This window comes from Phyllostomus hastatus, unplaced genomic scaffold, assembly GCF_019186645.2.
Source record: "Phyllostomus hastatus isolate PE091 unplaced genomic scaffold, TTU_PhHast_1.1 phas_scaffold_129, whole genome shotgun sequence".
NCBI classification, from domain to species: domain Eukaryota; kingdom Metazoa; phylum Chordata; class Mammalia; order Chiroptera; family Phyllostomidae; genus Phyllostomus; species Phyllostomus hastatus.
Window position 1 is genome coordinate 14,102,118 of NW_025334009.1, and position 21,859 is coordinate 14,123,976.

Genomic DNA, 21,859 nt, shown 5'->3' on the forward strand with positions numbered 1-21,859 from the left:
GCCTGCATTTTAAAATTTTGATTTTGCTAGTTAATGATGAAATATCAGTAGGACAGATGGTAATCATAGCAAGTGAGTCCTTAGGGGAAATGAAAGCTGAAATTTTAAGCAAGGAATTGTTGCTAACGGTTTAAAGAGGTTGAAATTTAAGATAAGATGTCTAGGGTCATCACAGAGCATGTATAAAGGACCCATGGACAAAACCAACGGGGAGAAGGATTAAGGGGGTGGGTGTGGGGGGAGTGGTGGCAGGAAAATAGAGACAACTGTACTTGAAAAGCAACAAAAAAATCTGTATTTAACTTGCTGGTTTTTTGCTTTTCTTTTTCTTATTTTCTACTCTTTAGTGTGTTTTTAAAAAGCTAACTCAGATTTTAGTGATTTGACAATATACTAATAATATTTTTTAGGATTTTATGGTTTTCTTTACCTGTATTATTATAAAATGTTCAGTGCAAAAGCTTGTTTTGAAAAATACTGAACATTATATTAATTTCTGCAACTCTTACAGAGACAGGAAGGTATTTTTTAAAAATTTTAACAGGTAGTTACTAATTGTAAAAGGCATATATCTATGACAGCAACCTGTATTTTATAAGTACAGTAGAAAAAGTTTGCTCTTATATGGAGGTGTTTGAAAGCAGCAGAGATAAGTTGACATGTATATACAGAGTACCATGGGTATCCACATGTTAAGTGGAATAATATTACAGTTTGAAATATATACAATGATATTGTTATTTAAAATATAGATAAAAAATTATGATATTACATGATTTATAATAACCCAGAGTATTGCATTACAAAAGTGAACTATTTTCTCAGATTTAACCAAAGTCCTTGTTAGTAGTATGGTGGATATCCTTCCACAGTTGTTTAGTGGTTCAAATTTCAACTTGTTTTTGACATGCTGTTATTACAAACAGGACTGTAAGGGACATCCTTGTACATGTATCTTTGGACATAAATATAAGTATAGAGTTCCAGAGATGGTGTTGCTGAGTCATTTTTTAAAAATCTTTACCTAAGGATATGTTTATTAATTTGAGAGAGAGAGAGATAATGATGTGAGAAATATCAATCAGTTGCCTCCTGTACTAGCCCCAACTGGGGATTGAACCCACAACTTAGGTGTATGCCCTGACTGGGAATCGAACCCATGGCCTTTTGTTGTATGGAATGACGCTCCAACCAACTGAGCCACCTGGCCAGGGCTGAGTCCGGTTGGTTTGTTTTTAAACTTCCAAGTTACCTTCCAGAAAGTTTCAAAAGAATAGAGGCCAGGAAGAAGGGTATGTGTATGTGTGTGCATACATGAATTTAGTAAATGGTAAGGGTGGTGTTTCTAAATGTGGAGAAAGATTTGATTGGGACAATCGGCCAAATAGTTAGAAAAGTAAAGCTGGATTCCTTCTTATGCCAAAACCATGTAATTGTTTTAGATTATTTGTATAGGTTTATTTATGCTTTTTCCAAAAGAAAATTACAGTGGGTAGCAATAAAATGACTTGCCTAAATATGTTTCTGTATTTGGGTCCAATCTTAAAAGGAGAAAAGCCTGAATCATAAAATGTTGAAACAGCCTGTTCCATGTGACAGTCTGTAGTAGTTGCTAAGCAACGTTGGACCTTTTAAAATGCTTACTGGACTGCTGGGCTTATAATGGTAGCATTGTTTTTGAAGATTTCTAAAGCTTAGAACACATTCTATGACCTTGGTAATTCTGAGGTTTTTAGGTGTTGAACATAGTTTTTCTGAAACTAATACTAAAGTGAAAGATATAAAATAAAAACTAAAAATGTAATTAAGATATTAAAAATTGCGTGAGAGCACAATTTGCACATCAGTGCAAATTTGGCTTAGAAAAACTTGTAGATAAGTCAACAGTCCAATGGAAAAATTCATTTACCAATAAGGTTGGTAGTAAGGTTGAGAATAGATAAAAGATTATATCATGAGTAATTTAATTTTTGTTATACATGTTCACTTTTCTTTTGAATAGCACATTTGGGAACAGTTGGCTTCTGGTTTTAAGCACAAGAATTCTCGATCTCGAGAAGGCGTGTGTCTGTGTCTTATTGAAACCTTAAACATGTAAGTTTTATGATTACTGAAAACAGCTGCCTATGTTTTTCATTTTTTCTCAAAAAAGCAGTATGCATTTCACAAAGCTCAAGGGAAAGCTATGGAAATAAATTTTAAATCGTTATTAGCTGCTCTCTGGTACAAGAGTTTTTATTTTATTCAATGCCTTTATTGACTTTTTGTGTACGCACTATTATCTCTCATGTCAATTTAAAATTACTAGTAATGAGAAGTGTTTTTTCTTTAGTATGTTAATAGTTGCTACCCAAAGTAGATGTTCATATAGCAAAAATGTTGATGTAACTTAGGCTCTACTTCTGTGTTCTGGACCCAGTTTGGAACTGTTTTTAACTCAGTGGTATATCAGATTTTGTAGCTATTTCCCCACCTAGGCTTTGTAGAACAGTGGGGGTGGTTGTGAAAGTCATGGACTGAACAGGACTCTCCCAGGGAACTAGACAGTGAACCTGGTGGCTGTATGCGGAGCTCTGATAGCAAAGATGCCAGGGGCTCAGAACTCCAATCTGAAAAGGTTGTAAATTGGAACTTTTGTTCTCTTTCTGGATTATTTTTTCGAGTTCTGTGTAGCAAGATAGGTAATATATAGTAGCTTTCAGCTTTTCCTGTAATGTTACTTCCTTTTCTCTAACTATACCTTCATTTATTTTCTTTTATTCCTCTATGGTCCTTTCTGCCATCTAGAGCTTGTAAGTGCATTCAGTCTGCACAACTTTTGTGGTTTTTGGCTCTTCTATCATTTGCTTTCAACCCATGACATCATCAGAAATTAATAAGCGTAAATAAAGATTTTATTGGAATGAAAATTTGAGACCCAGAGTCTAAAAAAATCAATATTTTAAAGCAAAAGTTCAAATTTTCTTGAGTGATTGAGAGGTTGCCAGGTTTAAGAGTGCCATTGGTTGAACATGTTGCTCTGTTGGATCTTGTATTGACAGTTTTCATTGTCAGTCGTGATTACTCCAAGTTTGCATATTTAACATTGTTTAGAATTAGTTTTTTGCTTGTGTCTCATATCCTTCATGTTTTAATGATGTGTGCCCGTGCTCTCTACCATGTTTGTCTTATTAATACAGACAAGAAGAAAGTATAATGATATTTTGTTTACTATTTGAATAAAACCAAATTCTTTTTTTTTTTCCAAATTATATTTAGTTTTGGAGCTCAACCATTAGTCCTCAGCAAGTTGGTACCGCATTTGTGTGTGCTATTTGGAGATTCCAGCAGCCAGGTAAAATTTTACTTACATTCAAGTGGTGACTAATTTTTTGGCTGCACCATCTTTGCCAATGCTCTTATTCCATTTTAAAAAGAAAAAGAACGAGGATTGAAAGGGGTAGAGAAGTTAAGATTTCACCTCATTTTTTTCCTTTAAAATCCACCAAAGTTAGTTTTTAGGAACACACTATATATTCACTTAAGTTGCTTAGGTTTGTTCATTGTTTAGCTGGAATTAAGGATAGATGAGACTTAAAGGATCTTGAGTTTGGAACTTGAGTAACAAATAAATCTGCTTCCCTTCTATAGTGCTAAGTGTTCATTGTGAGAACAAGTTATTGGCTTTCTGTCTTTATTTCTGAATGGTTGCATATCAGCTTTTTTGCAGCAGTCATAACCCTATTTAACAAAGGGAATTTGTGCCAATGGTGTATCACTTGCTAGAAATTTCTTTACCTAAGCTGCATATACTGTAGGCATAATACAGAGGTGTGTTCTGGGTCTTGTCCCTTCTGGTAGAATTGAATCTTGGTTATGACTGTTTTGGCACAGCTTACACATTTGGAATAACCTAGATAAGGTGTCCCCTGCTTTTAGGCCCTAACTAGCTCTGCCTCTGGAGGTCTGTGAAGAGTTCTGTGTCTTCATTTGCTCTTTAACAGTGAACTCTGCAGGGGAACTAGAGCTGTCTTCCAAATTCCTGTCTTTAGACCACATTTTTCCCCTTTTTAATTGTAGTAAAATATACACAGCATAAAATTTACCATTTTGGCCATTTTTAAGTGTACCATTAGTTCAGTGGCATTGAACACACTCACATTGTTGTGCAGCCGTCACCACCATCCATCTCCAGAGCCTTTTCGTTTTACTAAATAGAAACTGTCTTCCCATTAAACAGTAACTTCCCATTCCCTCCAACCCCTCGGTTCCTGACAACCACATTTTACTTTCTGTATGAATTTTACTACTCTTAAGTGCTTCATAAAAGTGGAACCATACAATATTTGTTCTTTGTATCTAGCATATTTTGGTTAGTATAATGTCTTCAAGGTTCATCCATGTCTTAGCATGTGTCAGACTTTCCTTTTTTTTTTTTTTTAAGATTGTATTTATTTATTTTAGAGGGGGGTGGAAAAAGAGAGGGAGAGAAACATCAGTGCTTGAGAGAAATATCTATTGATTGCCTCTCATACTCCCCCAACCTAGAACCAGGCCTGCAGCCCAGGCAGGTGCCCTGATGAGTAATTGAACTGATGACCTTTTGGTTTGCAGAATGATGCCCAACCCACTGAGCCACGTCAGTCAGGACTTTACTTTTTAAGACTGAATAATATTCCATTGTATGTATATACCAAACTTTTTTTATCTGTTCATTTATGCTTGGATATTTGGGTTATTTCCACTTTTTGCCTGTTTTGAATGATGATACTGTGGGCATTTGTGTATAAATACCTGTTTGAAGTCAGGTCACATTCTTGAAAGTCAATTTTGTACCAGGAAAATAAATTAACTGTGATCATAATTTGTATTCACACAATTATTGGCAGTCCTTTGTACAATCTTATTACAAAAAGAAGACTTTTTAAAAGCCACGTTAGTAACTTTTATTTAATGCTTCTTAGATTTTTGTAAAACCTTTTATACAGTTTCTTGGGAGGTTCTCCTGGTTTTTGTTAATGACCTGTTGTAATCTCTTAAGGGTTGAGAGTCATTTAACCAACTTTGAGCTTCAAGTTTGTCTACTAGTGTAATGTTACCTTGAGGTGAAGTATTTTATTGTATCTCATGTATTTTTTTTAAAGTTCTGCATTCTTTGGCAGGTGAGAGATGCTGCAATATTGGCCATAGTGGAGATTTATAGACATGTGGGAGAGAAAGTAAGGGTGGACCTTTCTAAGAGAGGAATTCCCCCTGCTAGGTAAGTCTTCTTAAGTCTTGCTAAATCTGTTTATTTTTTTGCCACTGGTTTTAAGTTTTAATTTCATATGTTTATTTGAAATAGGTTCAACTTTCTGAAATGTTTTAAAATTCCAAAGATATGAAAGGATATATAGGTTATCACTGCTTAAAAAGTTCTTACAATCCTGTAATTTTTTTGGACACTATTTCATTATATACTTACATATTATATATGTATTTTTAATATGTAATTAAATACTGTCATTAGGTAACTATCTTTTAATATCAGGTAGTATGGTCATAATTTAGAAGATGTTTAAGCAAGGATTTAGTAAAAATATTAATCCATTTATTTAGTAGTTATTTTTTAAGTACCTGCTGTTGAAAGATGCTAACAGAAAGCTGTATAAAAATCAATCACTACCCTTAAAACCTAGTCAAAAAGAATGTTATGCTGCTGTAAAAAAGAAGGAGCTCACCTTTTGTGACAGCATGGATATTTAAAAAAAAAAAAAAGGAATACTACATGGTTGTAAAAAAGAAGGCACTCTTACCCTTTGTGACAGCATGGATGGACCTGGAGAACATTATGCTAAGTGAAATACACCAGTCAGAGAAAGATTAATACTATATGATCTCACTTACCTGTGGAATCTAATGAACAAAATAAAACGACAAACAAAATAGAACTAGAGGCATGGATACATGAAACAGGCTGACAGATCTCAGAGGGGAGGGCATGGAGGGGACTGGAAGAGATGAGCCAAAGAACACATAGGCATAGTCTGTGGGCACAGACAACAATGTGGCAAAGGCTGGGGAAGGGGGATGGGGGCTAGGTGGAGGGGGCAAATGGGAAATGGGAGGCATTTTTAAGAATGTCAGCAATAAAATAAAAATAGAGAACCAAGTTGAATAAAATGTAATCCTGGATGAGTAAAATAGCATCAATCAGATCAGTAAAATTCCTGTCGGTGAGCTTCTAGTGTATCAACTTTTTTTTTTTTCAAAGATAATTTTTTCCGTAGTATTTCTCGGATTGTATATTTCTATTTAAGATATTATTCCAAATAGAGTTTCTTTTTGTAATGAAGTTTTAGTCTCCATTTTAAGGGGAAACTAAAAGGATTTTTTAAAACTTTTTATTATGGAAAATTTCAAACATGCTGAAGTAGACAGGATAGTATAATGAACCTTCATGTACCCACTGCCTACCTCTAGCAGTTAACAGCTTGTGCCCAGTTCTGTATGTAATGCCGTTACCCACTTACTTTTGTCCCATATCATTTTGTAGCAAATCTAAGTCATCAGACCATTTCATCCATTATTGTCCAATGTAGTTCTGAGGGGGGAAAATATTCTTTTCAATTACAGCCATATTGCCACCTTCACACCTTAAAATTGTTTGCAAATAATACTGTAATATCAAATATCTAGTCAAGGTTCAGATTTCCAATTGTTTCACAAATGTCATAAGTATCTATGTATTTTAAGCAGTTTGTTTAAATCAGTGTCCAAATAAATTCCAACAATTAGTTGATGTTTTATGTCTTTTTAAATCTTCACGTACCCCCAATACTTCCTTTGCTTTGTATTTCATTTGTTGAATATGCCAGGTAGTTTATCCTAAAAAGTTTCCCAATTCTGGATATTGCTAATTCTTTTCCTGTGGTGTGGTTTAACATGTTCTGCTGTCTTTATATCCTATAGATTGGTAGCTGGATCTGGACACTTGATCATATTTTTGGTGGGGGCTATTAGGAGCAAAACCACCTCATAGGGGGTGGTGTATTCTGTTAAGTATCATTCTATCTGGCTGTCCCTTACCATTTATGATTTTTTCCATTACTGATTATTTTTTGTTCATAAGGTCCAATAAATAAGCATTTTATTTACTTATTCACTCATTTGCTTTCTACTTCTAGGACTAACAAGAATTTCATTTGAACATATTCTATATTATGTGGATGACAGCAGGATGTTATCATATACCTTTGAGTGTGTCTGAGTGTATATATAGGGTAGGGCAGAAGTAGGTTTATAGTCATTCGCATAGAAAAGAATACAGTAGTTGATAAATAATAATACAAGAATGACCTCTGTTTCACGTACTCACAACTGTAAACCTACTTTTACCCCACCCTATATATGTGTGTGTATTTATTACAGTATATCTTTTTTAATTTATATTGAAATTATTTTTCTTTTATTTGAAATTTGTATTCAAGTATGACATTCATACAGAAAAGTACATAAATCATAAATATGAAGCTCTGTGAATTATCACAAAGTGAGTACATCGTGTATCCACGGCGCAGGTGAAGAAGTAGAACATTACAACATTCCAGAAGTCTCCCCAAATCTTTTTAATCCTTCCCTTTTCCCTGCTTCTGAAAAGTAACTACAATCCAGACTTCTATCACCATAGTTTAGTTTTTCCTGTTTTTGAATTTTATATAAATGGAATCATATAGAATGTACTCTTTTGTGTCTAATTTCTTTCAGTTAATACTATCTTTTAAAGAAAATTTTTATTTGCTGATCTTGTGGGGGAGGGAGAGGGGAGAGTGAGAGAGAAACATCAATTTGTTGTTCTGCTTATTTATGCATTCACTGGTTGGTTTTTGTATGTGCCCCAACCAGGGAATTGAATCTGCAACCTCGGCGTATCAGGATGATGCCCCAACCAACTAAGCTACCCATCCAAGGCAATATTTTTAAGACACATTTGTGTTGTTGTGTTCAGCTCCAATTAATTTTCATTGCCTTATAGTTTTCCATTGTGTGCATAGGCCATACCTTATGATTCCATACTGTTGGAGGACTTTTGAGTTGTTTATAATTTGTAGCTTTATGAATAATGCTGTCAAAAACATTCTGTGTCTTTTGGTGTACATATGTATCATTCTCTCGGAATGTACCTGAGGAGAATTGCAAGGCCATAGAGTATGTTTACCTTTAGTTTATGTCAACAGTTTTCCAGAGTGGTGGTACTTACTTGTAGTCTCAAAAGCACTGTTTGCAAGTTGCCATTGTTCCACAGTTTCACTGATACTTGGCATTATTAATCTTACCAATTTAGAGTTCTGGTCCATATGTCATCATTATGGTCGGTCGTAGTCTACATTTTTCTAATTACTAATAAAGAAGAGCACCATTTCACATTTATGAGCTACTTGGATATGTTCTCTTGAAATGTCTTTTCAGGTCTCTTGCCTATTTTAAAGAATTGGGTGGTCTGTCATTTTTAAAAATTGGTAGGACTTTAAAAAAATACATTTTAGATACAAGCCCATTGTCAAATATATATTTCAAATATAGTCTCCTACCTTGTCATTTGCCCTTAGTTTCTTGATGTCTTTTGCTGTACACAAGTTCTTAATTTTAATGTAGCCCTTAGTCAGTTCCTTTATGATTAGACAGGTTTCTGTGTCCGGTTTAAAAAAATCTTTGTGTACTCTGTTGTGAAGACCTTCTCTGTGTAATTGTCTTGGACTTTTATTTATATTCAGGTTTATAGTACACATGGGATTTTTTTTTAGTGTGTGAGATAGTGGTTCAGATACATTTTTTCCCCATATGGATATCCACTTGACACAGCAACAGTTATTAAAAACATTTTTCATCAGTGTTGCTTTTGTTATAAATTATGTATCCACATAAGTGCTTAGGAGTTTTGCATTATGCTGAAGGTAAAATTGGCCTATTATATTTCTTTTTAAGTTATGTTTTATAAGTAATTTTAGCCTCCGTGGATAGCTTATACTTTAATGTCCTTAATGAAGTAAGTCAGCAACTTGTCAACCTTACTCTTATTGGTGGTTTCCCTCTCCTCTAAGTGACAGATGAGGACTGGGAAACCCAGAGCAGTGATAGCTAGTTGGTGAGAAGCTGAAGACTTCCTGACTGTCAGTTAATAGTTCTTTCCCTCCATGTTATGCTTATGTCATTCTTCCCTATGGTGTTTCTCTAGCGGGTGGTAGGGGATGGCAAGGGCTACATAGGTACAAGATATGGTAAGATTGGCTTTTTCTTTCTCTCTCTTTTTTTTTTTATCCTCACCTGAGGATATTTTTTCATTGCCTTGAGAGAGGGGTTGGGGAAGGGGGGAGAGAGAAAAACATAGATGTCAGAGAGAAATGCTAATCAGTTACATTCTCATATGCACCCCAACCACGGATTGAACCTGTGACCTGGGTATATTTCCTGACAAGGAATCAAACCTGGGGCCTTTTCATCTATAGGACAACACCTCAGCCAATCCACACTGGCTAGGGCTCAGATTGGCTTCTTCAAGCATGTGGAGTGTTTTCTACTCTTTAGCATATGGACACATTATTTTGTAGGTATAGTGTTTTGCATATTCAAAATACTGGACACATTTCTGATATGAAAGAATTTTGCTCTACCCTTTTCTTTAGATAAATATTCCACTAAGTGTTTCTTCTTTCCACTAGAATTTATTTGTAAAAGTTGAATACAATAAATTCAGAAAATTATATTCTGTTTTCATTGTGGCTATATTCTGATCAGTGGGGCAGTCAGAACACATACAACATTTGTCTATTAAGTTTCTTGTTTTATATAGGTGCAGTTCATGGCACCCCAAAACAATCACATAGTAACATCAGAGATCATTGATCACAGATCACCATAACAAATACAATAATAATGAAAAAGTCTGAAATATTCCGAGGAGTACCAGATTGTGAGAAGAGATGGGAAGAGAGCATGCTGCTGGAAAAATGGTGCCAGTAGACTTGCTTGACACAGGCTAGCCACAGACTTTCAATTTGTAAAAAATTCAGTAACTGCAAAGAACAAGAAAGCAAAGTGCAATAAAACAAGGTATGCCTATATAATCAATTCCTAGAAGATTTTTAACTAAAAGATTTTCTTAAGCCAACAAGTACCAGTGTCTGCATCCTCATTTTACAAGTAAAACGACAGGTTGTGGACCTAGGGTGTTAGACTTAAATGTTAGAACTAAAATTTTAGAAATGAAATTGTGACAGAAATATAAGGGTAAATCAAAGAACGCCTGACATTTAAAGACACCATGACAGTGGCCTCTTGCCTTCCCCAAATCTCTGTCATAAATTTAAGACTAAATCATAGCATGGTATATTGGAAAGTAAAGGCAACGCAAACTAAAAAAAAATAGTGCTGTCAGCATGATACTATTTTCATCTGAAAAAACTTTATATATAAATATAAAGCTCAGAAAGGATACAGTTAAATTCTCGATGGTAGGAGTGTGCGGTTTCTTTTCTTTGTTCCTATGTATGTTTTCTAGTTTTCTTTTATAATGAGTGTACTTTGCTTTTGTAATAAGAAACTTCTAACTAAAAACAGAGCAATAGCAGACGTGTAGAAAGTCATTACTCTAAATACAAAATCAGAAGCACTAACAGTTGAATGAAGATAGGTTAGGAGGGAAAACATCAGATTATCAGTCATATCAGCATTACTTTAGTTTCTGACATTTTATATTCCACTGTTTTTATATCTGCCTTAAGTTTCCTTAACATGATTCTTCGTACTTTTTAAAGATGTATTAGTGTCATCCTGTTCTCTGTCTACAAGTCTGTCTCTATTTTGCTTGTTAGTTCAGTTTGACAGTATTGTGATTGTCACGAGGGGGGGTGTTGGAGGGGAAGGAGTAGAGTATAAGGGGATTAAATTGTAATGAAAAAAAAACAATAAAATACACATTGGGGCTGAATGGATTCATTATAAAGTTGGAACTAAAGTATTTGTGGTGGGTTTGGAGAAATAATTTTATGGTGAAACCTGGGGAACTGCTTTGTGTGAAAGTTATCCTTTCACAATTATACCTGCAAGTCTGTAGAGTGCTACCTATATTTGGCTGGTTCTCTCAACGGGAGAGGGGTGGCTTTTGTCTTTTCTTTTTAGTGAGTTCATTGTAAAAGAGAGTTGTATAGAACTAACTAGAATTGCTTTTTTCCTCACGGAGATGGTGAAAGGAATTGTTTCTCTTTAAATTGTATGTTAAACAAAATTTATTTTTTATTCCCAGGTTAGAAATGATATTTGCCAAATTTGATGAAGTGCAGAATTCAGGTGGTATGATTTTCAGCGCCTGCAAAGGTAAGAATAATTAAGTTATTCCCGTTTTTAAAGATTTCTAAGATTATTTAGGAAACCTAAGATGCTAAGACATGTCAGTGTTATATTACATTTGATTTTGTGGCTTAACTTTGTTAGGATATAATAACAAAGACTTTACATCCTGTTGATTATTACCTTTCTGACTCTTGGAGTAAGTGAAAATTTAATAATGGATGTACTCAATTGTGTGAAATGATCCTATTCATTTGCCTATTTTTGTATCTTCTGGGTTGAAGATATGATGATTCTCTTGCCCTCCATGTTCCATGCATGAAATGTGCTTTCTATTCCCAGAGTAAATGTTTACTTAATTGTTAAATTTTTAAAAAATTGTTATTCAATTGTAATTGAATTGAATTGAAAATTCTCCCAATTTTTCCCCCTTAGTTCTCACCTACACTGCTCCCCGCTCCATCCTGCACTCCCACCCCATTGTCCATGTCCATGGGTCATTTATGCTTTTTCCTTGACTTGGCTGTTCCCCTTCTTTCCCCTGTTTCCCCTCCCCCTCCTCCCCTTTGGTTACTGTCATTTTGTTCTTTATTTCCATGTCTCTGGTTCTATTTTGCTCTTGTTTTGTTGATTAGGTTCCACTTATAGGTAAGATCATACGGTATTTGTCTTTCACCACTTGGCTTATTTCACTTAGCATAATATTCTCCAGTTCCACCCATGCTGTTGCAAAGGGTAGGAGCTCCTTCTTTCTTTCTGCTGCATAGTATTCCATTGTGTAAATATACCACAGTTCTTTGACCTACTTATGTACTGATGGGGCACTTAGGCTGTCCCTAGCACTTGGCTATTTTACATTGTGCTGCTATGAACGTTGGGGTGCATAGGTTCTTTTGGATTGGTGTTTCAGGGTCCTTAGGGTATAATCAAAGCAGTGGAATCACTGAGTCAAAAGGCAATTCCATTTTTAGTTTTTCTAGGAAATTCCATACTGCTTTCCACAGTGGCTATACCAGCCTGCATTCCCACCAACAGTGCAGTAGGGTTCCCTTTTCTCCACAACCTCTCCAACACTTGTTGCTGGTTGATCTATTAATGATGGCCATTATTCTGACTGGTGTGAAGTGGTATCTCATTGTGGTTTTAATTTGCATCTCTCTGATGATTAATGATCCTAAACATCCTTTCACATGTCTCTGGGCCCTCTCTGTGCCCTCCTTGGAGAGGTGTCTCTTCAGGTCTTTTTTCCATTTTTTAATTGGATTGTTTGTCTTCTTGGTGTGAAGTCATGTGAGTTCTTTATATATTTTGGAGATCAAACCCTTGTCCGAGGTATCATTGGCAAATATGTTTTCCCATACGATTAGTTCCCTTTTCATTTTGCTGACTTTTTTTAAGCTGTGCAGAAGCTTTTTAATTTGATGTAGTCCCATTTGTTTATTCTTTCCTTTATATCCCTTGCCCTCGGGGACATACTGATGAAAGTATTGCTGCGTGGGATATCTGAAATTTTCCTGCCTGTGTTCTCCTGTAGGCCTTTTATGGTGTCGTGACTTACATTTATAAGCCTTTTATCCATCTTGAGTTTGTTTTTGTGTATGGTGTAAGATGGTGGTCTAGTTTCTTTTTTTGCATGCACCTGTCCAGATCTGCCAACACCATTTGTTGAAGAGGCTATTTTTACTCCATTTTATGCAACTGCCCTCTTTGTCAAATGTTGATTGATCATAGAGGCACAGTTTATTTCTGGGCTTTCTTTTCTGTGCCATTGATGTATGTGTCTGTTCTTATGCCAATACCAGACTGTTTTGGTTACAGTGGCCTTGTAATATAGTTTGATGTCAGGTATTGTGATCCCTCCTACTTTGTTCATCTTTCTTAAAATTGCTGAGGCTATTCAGGGTCATTTATGGTCCCATATAAATTTTGAAATATTTGTTCTATATCTTTGAAATATGTCATTGGTATTTTACTAGGGACTGACTTGAATCTATAAATTGCTTTGGGTAGTATGGACATTTTAATGATGTTAATTCTTCCCATTCATGAACACAGTACATACTTCCATTTATTTGTGTCTTCCTTAATTTCTTTCTTTAGTGTTCTGTAGTTTTCTGAGTACAGGTCTTCTACCTCCTTCGTTAAGTTTATTCCTACGTACTTTATTTTTTTGGTTGCTGTTGTTTTACTTAGTTGTTTTTAGTAGAAATTGTGGGGATGATGGGTTCCATTACACCTATATGTAGACTGTTAGTGATGACACTGGTGAACAGACACAGAAGTGGGAACTTTACCACCATTATCATTTTTGGCTTCTTAATTAGAAGTTGGAATTCATGGAAGTTGGCCTTAGTATTTCATATATTTGATTTTGTGGTTGCTCTACTTTTTGTAAAGATACTAAATTGTATTTGGTTTTGTTGGGTAGCATTTACCTAGACTTCAGTCTTTAATTATTAATTAACTTTATATGGAAAGAATGTGTTCTATTCCCAAAGATAGTGTAGATGTTTTTTCACCTGGGAAATTAGGTTCATATTAGAGAGAGTGTGATTAGTTTAGTAATGTAAATAATGCTGGAGAAAAAACTTGGTGTATGACTTGGATAGTTACATAATAAGAAAACTAGTTAATAATCTAAATTAGTTTTTTTTCCTTCTGGATAAAACCAAGACTGAGCCTTGTTTTGCTGCAGGAAGGCAGAAGGAGTAAGGATTTAGTGTTAAAAAGATTACATCTACCCCGATCTAAACTTCATTCCAGAAGCATAAATTGACTTTAGTGCTACTGGTCCTCACCCTGACTGCCAGCTGTTTTTCACTCCTCTGAGTAGAAGGTGTTTTAAGTGCCTTGTCCTTCTTTCTCCAGCAGTTACCTCTGTCCATTTCCATAGAAACCAGAAACAGCAGGAAGATGGCGAGTTGTTAAAATTTCTTGAATTATGATTTTTGTGTTTTCATGCTATTTATAGTACACTCTCATTTTTGTATTCCAGTCTGTGTAATTACAACTCTAAGAAAAGAAGTATAATGCTTATTATAAATTTAAGATATTCAATATTTATTATTTAGTATGGTTTATTTTGAAGGAACTGTCATTCTTGTATTTTGTGAGGTTATTTCTGTTACATTCAAAACAGATTTTTTCCCATATTTTTTTAGCTCTCTTTCTTTTTCTCTTATTTATCTCTTCATGGAAGGAGGTTTGGGGTTAGTATCTTCCATTTAATTCTCTTAGGGGTGTCTTTAAGTTTTTTGGAGATTATGATCTGAATATTGTAAGTAAGCATGGTCAAATGTGAACGTTAAAGTCTATAATATGTATATTGGGGTGTAGAAATTGGTCACGATGTTTCTGAAGACAGTATTATGCTGTCATTGAAAAATACTTTAATGGATTCATTCATAAGGGAGAGGACTAGAAGAGGGAAGCAAGCCCATTTATCATGTTGGCAGCTGCCAAACCCCCTCCTCTCCCTTGTCTTTATTTTCCCTCAGTGCTCTAATCCAGCTCAGAGGCTTTCAACAGGAACTATTTGCTGATGACTCTTAATTGTGTAGTTCTAGCCCTCATTCATCTCTCCCTTATGCTCTAGAATTGGTAGCCTGTGGCCCCTCTGACATTTCCATTTGGATGCCTAATGGGCATCCTGGACTTAACATGTACAAAACTGAAACACTGTTGTCTCTTCCTTTCCTTCAAATCTGTTCTTCCCTCAGTTTACTCATTTCAATCAGTGGTACCATCTCATCAGCTCAGGCTAGAAATCTGAATTAATCTCTAATTAGTCATTTACTAATTAATCTTAATTAGTCATTTCTTCCTCTGAAATGTTGATATATCCCAAATTTGTTTCTTCATCTCCACTGCTAAAACTGCTTTCTAAATCCCCTTTTATTTTTGCCGAGATTACCACAGTGGATTTCTGTACCATGTTTTCCCCCAGATTTCCCATGCAGTCTATTCTCTATCCAGAAGAAGGAATGATCTTAAAACGTAAATTAGATCCTGTCACGACAGTGAAGAAGACGGTCAGGGATTCTGCCTCACTGAGCCCACATTCTAGGAAGGGAGACTAGATCACAGACAAGTGCACAAGTGGATTTCCAGAGTGATCACAGTTGGTCATGGAAGAAATACAGCTGCCCTTTGTTTAATGAATTTAATGGATTTAATTTACATTATTTTTAAAATCCTTGCTGCCAAATTAAAAGCCATTAAATAAAAACACTATTTCTACTAATATTATAGTGTGTTTCATTTCAATCCAGGATACTTGAATAATTTTTACAGGTAGAAAAGTGTATCAATTAAACACTGAAAACGAATTTTGATAGGTAATAATTAAATGCAAAAAATAGTTTGTACCTGAAGTAATAAAGGTCTTTTCAACTCCTTTTTTATTTCTGCACATTTCCCCCCACAAAATTTTTAGCCCTTTGTTGACTCATTGTTATTGTACACGCAAAGTAAAATTGTAAAATAAAAATAGAATAGGCCCTGGCTGGTGTGGCTCAGTTGTTTGGAGCATTATCCATAGACATAAAAGTTGTGTGGTCAATTCTCGGGCAGAGCACATACCCAGGTTACAGGTTCAGTCCTCTGTTGGGGCACATATGAGAAGACAACGAGTGGATGTCTCCGTCACCCCATCTCTCTCCCCTCTCCTTCTCCCTCTCCCCCTCCCCTCCCCTCCTCTCTTTCTAAAAGCAATAAAAAAAAATGTCCTTGGGTAAGGATAAAAAGAAAGTAATAGAATAGGAAGACATTCTACATCAAAATAAAGTCTCAGCATGAAAACTCATAAGAATGGTTTATGCACAGCCAAGGTTTGATCCTTGGTTGGGGTGTGTGTGGGCGGCAGCGGACCAGTGTTTCTCTCTCATGTCTATGCTCTTTCCCTTCTCTCTCTCCCTTCCCTTCTCTTCATAAAATCAATAAACATCCTAGGGTGAGGATTTTAAAAAAAAGTTTACACACATGACAGACTGAAGAGCCATTAAAGATAACTGCCTTTTCTTTCTCTTGCTTTGTGTACATAATGCAAAGCAAATTGTCGTGAGTTCACCCAAATGTGACATTTAATTCAGATTTGTTCCATATGATATTCTGTGACTAGAAACTATTATGGTTAAGTAAAATTTTTTTGGTGTGCCTTTGCCTGAAATAAATCATAATAAGGAAATATCACACTTCTTATATTGATTGGGAGTGTTTTGGTATGAAAAGTCATTTTGCTAAATACAGACAAAAACAAAAACCAGAAGATTTGTTATAAAAGTAGTATGACTTTTTAAGAGCCATTATAGCTAAAAGCTGTCATCTTATATCATTAAATGAAGGAAATAGGATATGGAGTTGGTAAGTAGCGCAGTGATGCCATTTTAGAATAGTGGTGCAAATCTCTCTGATAGTTGACGTATTTGAATTGAGACCTGGTAAAGGAGAATGAGCCAGTCATGGGATAAATGGTAAGAAATGTGTTTTGGGCAGAGAAAGCAAGACCATAAAGACCGAAAGCTACAAAAGGACTTAGTGTATTTGAAGGACAGAAGGGAGGCCAGGGCTGGGTTGAAAGGGAGACCATGTACGAGATGTAGTTGAAAAAATAAGCAGGAACCATCATATGAGGGCCTTGTAGGCCATGGGAGAAGTATTAAGGAACTTCTGGGAGTAGCGAGGATTCTAGGCAGGAGAGGGATAAGGTGAGTGGGGTGACATGGTCTAACACTATCTTTACTGTTTTGAGAACCAGTCTTTATTTTTTCTCTTTAGTCTACCTCTTTCCCCTTATTTATGTCCTGGTATATAACTACATCTCATGCTTTTGTCTCTGATTTCTTTCTTAATTGTTGTTTCTATATTCATTCGATTTCAGTTTTGATTGAATTTTTTTACTTGATTTCCTAGTGCATTAGTTTAGCACAACTCAAGAACACAAAGTAAATGGTATCATCTGAGATTTGAGCTTGTCATTTAGTTTAGCAATGGTGAGAAATGAACAGCATTTTTTGTCTTCAAGATTTTTCAAGCCTGACTGTAATTTTTGTATTACAAAGTAAATTAGGCAGACTTCCTAAGTACAGTGGAATTAGCTCTGCCAGTAGAAGGAAACTGGATTTAAAATTAATCAGATTGTGGCTGAAAGGAGGCAACACCAGCCCGGTAGGAAGGAAAGGGCTGAAAGTTGCAGGCCCCCTATGATTACAGCAGAGCCTGGTGTCATCGTGGAGCTTTCTAGACAGTCTCCTACGCTAATCGAGATGTAAATACTAACAGTGTTGGTGGCGCTCTGACTGCAAGTCTTTTCCTCTGTCACTGTGAAAAAAGCTGTGCGTGATTCCAATGTGTCCACTGTATGTGGAGGACCTAATGCAGTCTTAGCGTGTAATCACTGTAAAATATTTCCCAGCTTCTCTGTTTGAAACAGTTACTAGGAAAAGAGTTGTTCTAAGAGGCTGGCTATAAGACAAAACATAGAAACTAGGCTTTGGAATTACCTTGATATTTGGCTTATTGGAGGTGGTAAGGTAACCTGTAGTTAAGCTTTTTATGTGTTTATAACACACCCTTTGGTGAAAGGCAAAACACCTCTTCATAGGTTGATGTTTAAAGGTATCTATTTGTGACTGTGCACCCCAGGGCCTTTCCTGAGGTTAGCTATGTGCTGATGGTTGTGCGGCTTGGATGGAGGGTGCTCGTGTCCCTGCAGCTGCGCACTGGCGAGGTTCTGTTTCCACCAGAAGCAAGCTTTGTTCCGTGTGGCCCTGCTGTCCGCACACAGAGCAGCCTTTGATGAGCTGCCTTTGACGTGATTTGTTTACGGCAGCCAGAAATGCTTCCTGCATAATGAGAGCAGTTAATCATGGAAACTGGGCTGTTCTTGTTTGTGCACTTCTAGCAGTCTTCTGTTGTAAATGTTACAAGGGTGAAAACCTTTAAAAAGGTGCAAATCAGTTAATCCATGAGATCATGTGATTGCTACTGATTGCATGGATATCTTTAGGGAAGCAGAAAATGATTGCTGAACACATGCCTTGTGTTTTGATGATTGCATTAAAAGTCCCCCAGTGGAATGACATTTATTGGCTCCCAGAGCTTTTCTTACATTAAATTTCAGTCATCCAGTATAAGGAGAAACATCATAACCTGTGTCTAACAGCCTGTGTACAGTTAAAGAATAAGCTTGATCAAGCACTGCTAGGCTCTGCTAAATAGACGAGGGTTTTCAACAAGACCCCAGACTTTTATTTTGAAGTGGTATAGCAGCTGTTGGCTATTGCGGTGCAGAGCTGCAGCGCGGCCTGGGTCACACAGTGCTCCCGGTGTCTGCAGGCTGCAGGCCGAGCCCAGTGGCGCAGGCACTGAGCCGCCTTTATTTGCTGTGCTGTTTGACCTCTTGGTTTGAGAGAGCTCCCTGGACCATCTGAATGGCTATGGGAGATGGTGAGTAAGATTTATTTTCCTTCTTTTGCTCGTGTTATACACTTGCTTTGAAAGTGACGATCGTTTGCTATGTAAGGAATATATTTCTCCTTTAAGAATGAAGGACGTGTGTGTGTGTGTGTGTGTGTACACAGTCATGTATGCATGTATGCACGTGTGTGCTTACTTGTCATTTGGTATCTTTTTCTACTTGATATGTCTGTATGGGATCTGGCAAATATAAGGTGACCATTTACCTTTCAGTCCAAGCAAGCCCTCAGTCTTTGGTGCTAGATATGAGGAAACGATATTGGAAGAAACATGGAATATATACAAAAGCTGTAAACAGAGAATATGGCCTTTGGAAGAATGACAGATTTTGGCAGGAAGGTTTGGTTAACTAGCTTCACATCTTTCCTGTTGTATTTGACAACAAGTAGAATTCTGTGCTGTAAAGTAGTTAAAGAGGCAAAATGGCTTGCCACAGACACTATTTTAATGAATATGCTTGTGATTTTTCTGGGTCCCTAGTAAATAGTTTTCCAGAAAATATTAGTCTTTTACAATTTCTATATAGGATATAATCTGTTTAAAAATTGATTTTACAAGTGCTCTACTATAATAAAAATAATTTAAAAATATTTTCATAGTGCATTTTAGTTTTCTAAAGCACTTTCAAATACTTAGCATACATTAACTCCTCAGGTACAGATAACTCTGTGAAATATACAGAGTATTTTGGTATTTCCATTTCACAGACTGAAAAACTAAGGCTTGCTGAGATTATAAGTCTCAGGCACAGAACAAACTAGAACCAAATCTAGTGCTTTTGTTATTGTCCTTCATAACACTTAATACTTGAACTTTTTTTTTTCCTTATTAAACCTTTTGTTAAGATGCTTAGCGGTATGCTTTATAATTGCATCAAAACCAGAGATGTGTACAAAGGGGAATTTGAGGTTACTCAAAAAGTGTTTTGTATATATTTTCACTAGTTTCTTAATGAAGACTAACAGTATTTGGGAATTTTAACTCTTAATAGTTTCAGCCTTTCTTATGACGATATAATGACTTCCCTCTAAAGAGTTTGTACGCTTGGTATAGGAATAGGATGCAAATTTACCAAAATGATGATATTAGTAAATGGCCATTTAAACTATTATGAACATGTTAATGGAAATATGATAGTAAGTTTGGTTTTGCATATTGTTATGTTTTATTCCAAGAATTATGTAAAAGAGTTTAGCTAACTTATATGTCCTTATATAAATAAATAGCAAAATAATTCTAACTACTAATTTTTAAAGTAAAAGCCATCAAAATTAGCGAATTAAGTTTTTCATATACTTAAGGATCTTGCCAAGTTTGTTGTTTAAATCTTAATTTACAGGCAACTCTCAATGTTGCATTTGGTTTGGGCCATATCAAGATTTTTCTTTCTTAAACATACAGGTTCAGTCCATTGCTATCAACGTATATTTACTTAGTTTTTCTTTTTTTCAAGTAGTACATAAATACATTTAGACTGTTTAAGAATGTATTGATTTAGAAAAAATTAAAGTAACAACTTCTTACAAAGCTCAGAGAGTAACATTACGTTCCTGTTCATTTTCCTCCAAATGGAAATGCTTTTCTCATGTATTATTGGTAATTAAAGGAATATACCTTCACTAAAAATTAAAAATATACACAATAAACAATAAAGTTATATATTTTGGGATTTATAGTTATTAACATTTTTATATATACTCCTGTATATTTAGTTTCTCACATATAATGTACATATGCCATAATAGCATCATGTGAACATATATAACAAATTATGCTATTCCTAACCCATATTGTTTTTATTCCTTCATTTTATTTATTTGTTTGTTTGTTTGTTTTATTCCTTCATTTTAAATTGGAGACTTAGCACAAATATAGTCTCCTTTTCAAAATTCAAATAATGAAGATACAGCAAAAGTCCCCTCCAAATTACTTCTAAGTCTCAATCCCAAATGCAAGCAGACATGAATACTTTCATTAGTATGGAGTTTATCTTTTTCTACCTTTTACTGTGCCTTACATATATATTAAGTACCAAGATAAATGGTTTTGTTTTTACTGAGTTTACATAAATTATATCATTCTGAATGTATATTTGCCATTTGCTCTGTGCTCAATATGTCATAGAGATTTTAATGTAGTCATGTGTAACTGCCTCATTCATTTGAGCTGTTGCATAGAATTCCGTAGTATGGATGTATCATAAACATTTCTTCTTTTATGGAATTTTAGATTGTTTAATCACATGATTTTTCTAAATGATTCTGAAAAAGCATCTTTGTGCAAAACATAATGTGTGTATATCTACAAATGCCCACATATATATATTCCTTAAAATAGTCTAAAAGTAGAAATTTCTGGATCAAAGTTTTTATTTATTTCAAATTGCATTAGCTATAGTTAATTTTCCTCCAAAAGATACTTTACCACTTAACGTCAACAGTCCTCTGTTCTTTTCAGTTGTTGTTGTTGTTACTAATCTTTTTAAAGTTTGCCTATCAGAGGAGTGAAAAATATCTCACCCTTTTGAAAACATCTCTGCTTTCTAATAAAGCTAATCATTTTCATACATTTGTTTATTTGTATTTTCTTTTCTGTAGCTTGTCCACTAAATTGCCTTAGGCAATTTTTGGGTTATTTGACTTTTTTGTTGCTTATTTATAGTTGCTCTTTATATATTTTGGTTATTAATCTATTAACTATTAATCTTGGTTTTGTGAAACACTATGAAGACTATCAGTTGAAGAGTTTCCGTACTTTCCTGTCTACTTGTATTTGTACTTACCCAAGAGTATAAAAATGAGCAGTCAGATGATTGAGAAGTAATGGTGGGCAGTCAAACCTGATAGAGTTAAAAACCTGTAGGATTATTATGTGACGCTGAGCCCTGCAATCTGCGTCAACAGCTCAGGAGAGGAATTTGGCCTTTTGTTGTTATGCTGTAGGGTAGCTGGAAAGAAACAAGTTTTTGTTGCAGATAGACTGTTTATAAACTCTTTTTTCTTTTTGTATCCTTACCAAAGACATGCTTATTGATTTTAGAGGGGAAGAGCTGGAGAAAGAGGGAGAGAAACATCCATGT

At 35.3% G+C, this 21,859-nt stretch overlaps 1 protein-coding gene across 37 annotated transcripts in view; it reads left to right on the top strand.

Annotated features, from left to right (window-relative positions):
• CLASP2 (cytoplasmic linker associated protein 2) overlaps positions 1-21,859 on the top strand; it is a 153,390-nt gene that overhangs the window by 17,439 nt on the left and 114,092 nt on the right. For 36 of the 37 annotated variants that reach the window (XM_045857503.1, XM_045857501.1, XM_045857510.1 and 33 more), the window contains exons 4-7: positions 2,003-2,094; positions 3,259-3,334; positions 5,142-5,239; positions 11,261-11,331. In XM_045857503.1, coding sequence (XP_045713459.1) covers positions 2,003-2,094; positions 3,259-3,334; positions 5,142-5,239; positions 11,261-11,331 — 337 coding nt within the window. Of the gene's footprint in view, positions 1-2,002; positions 2,095-3,258; positions 3,335-5,141; positions 5,240-11,260; positions 11,332-18,612; positions 18,751-21,859 lie in introns of those variants that run through there. The other variant, XM_045857538.1, reaches the window with a different exon arrangement.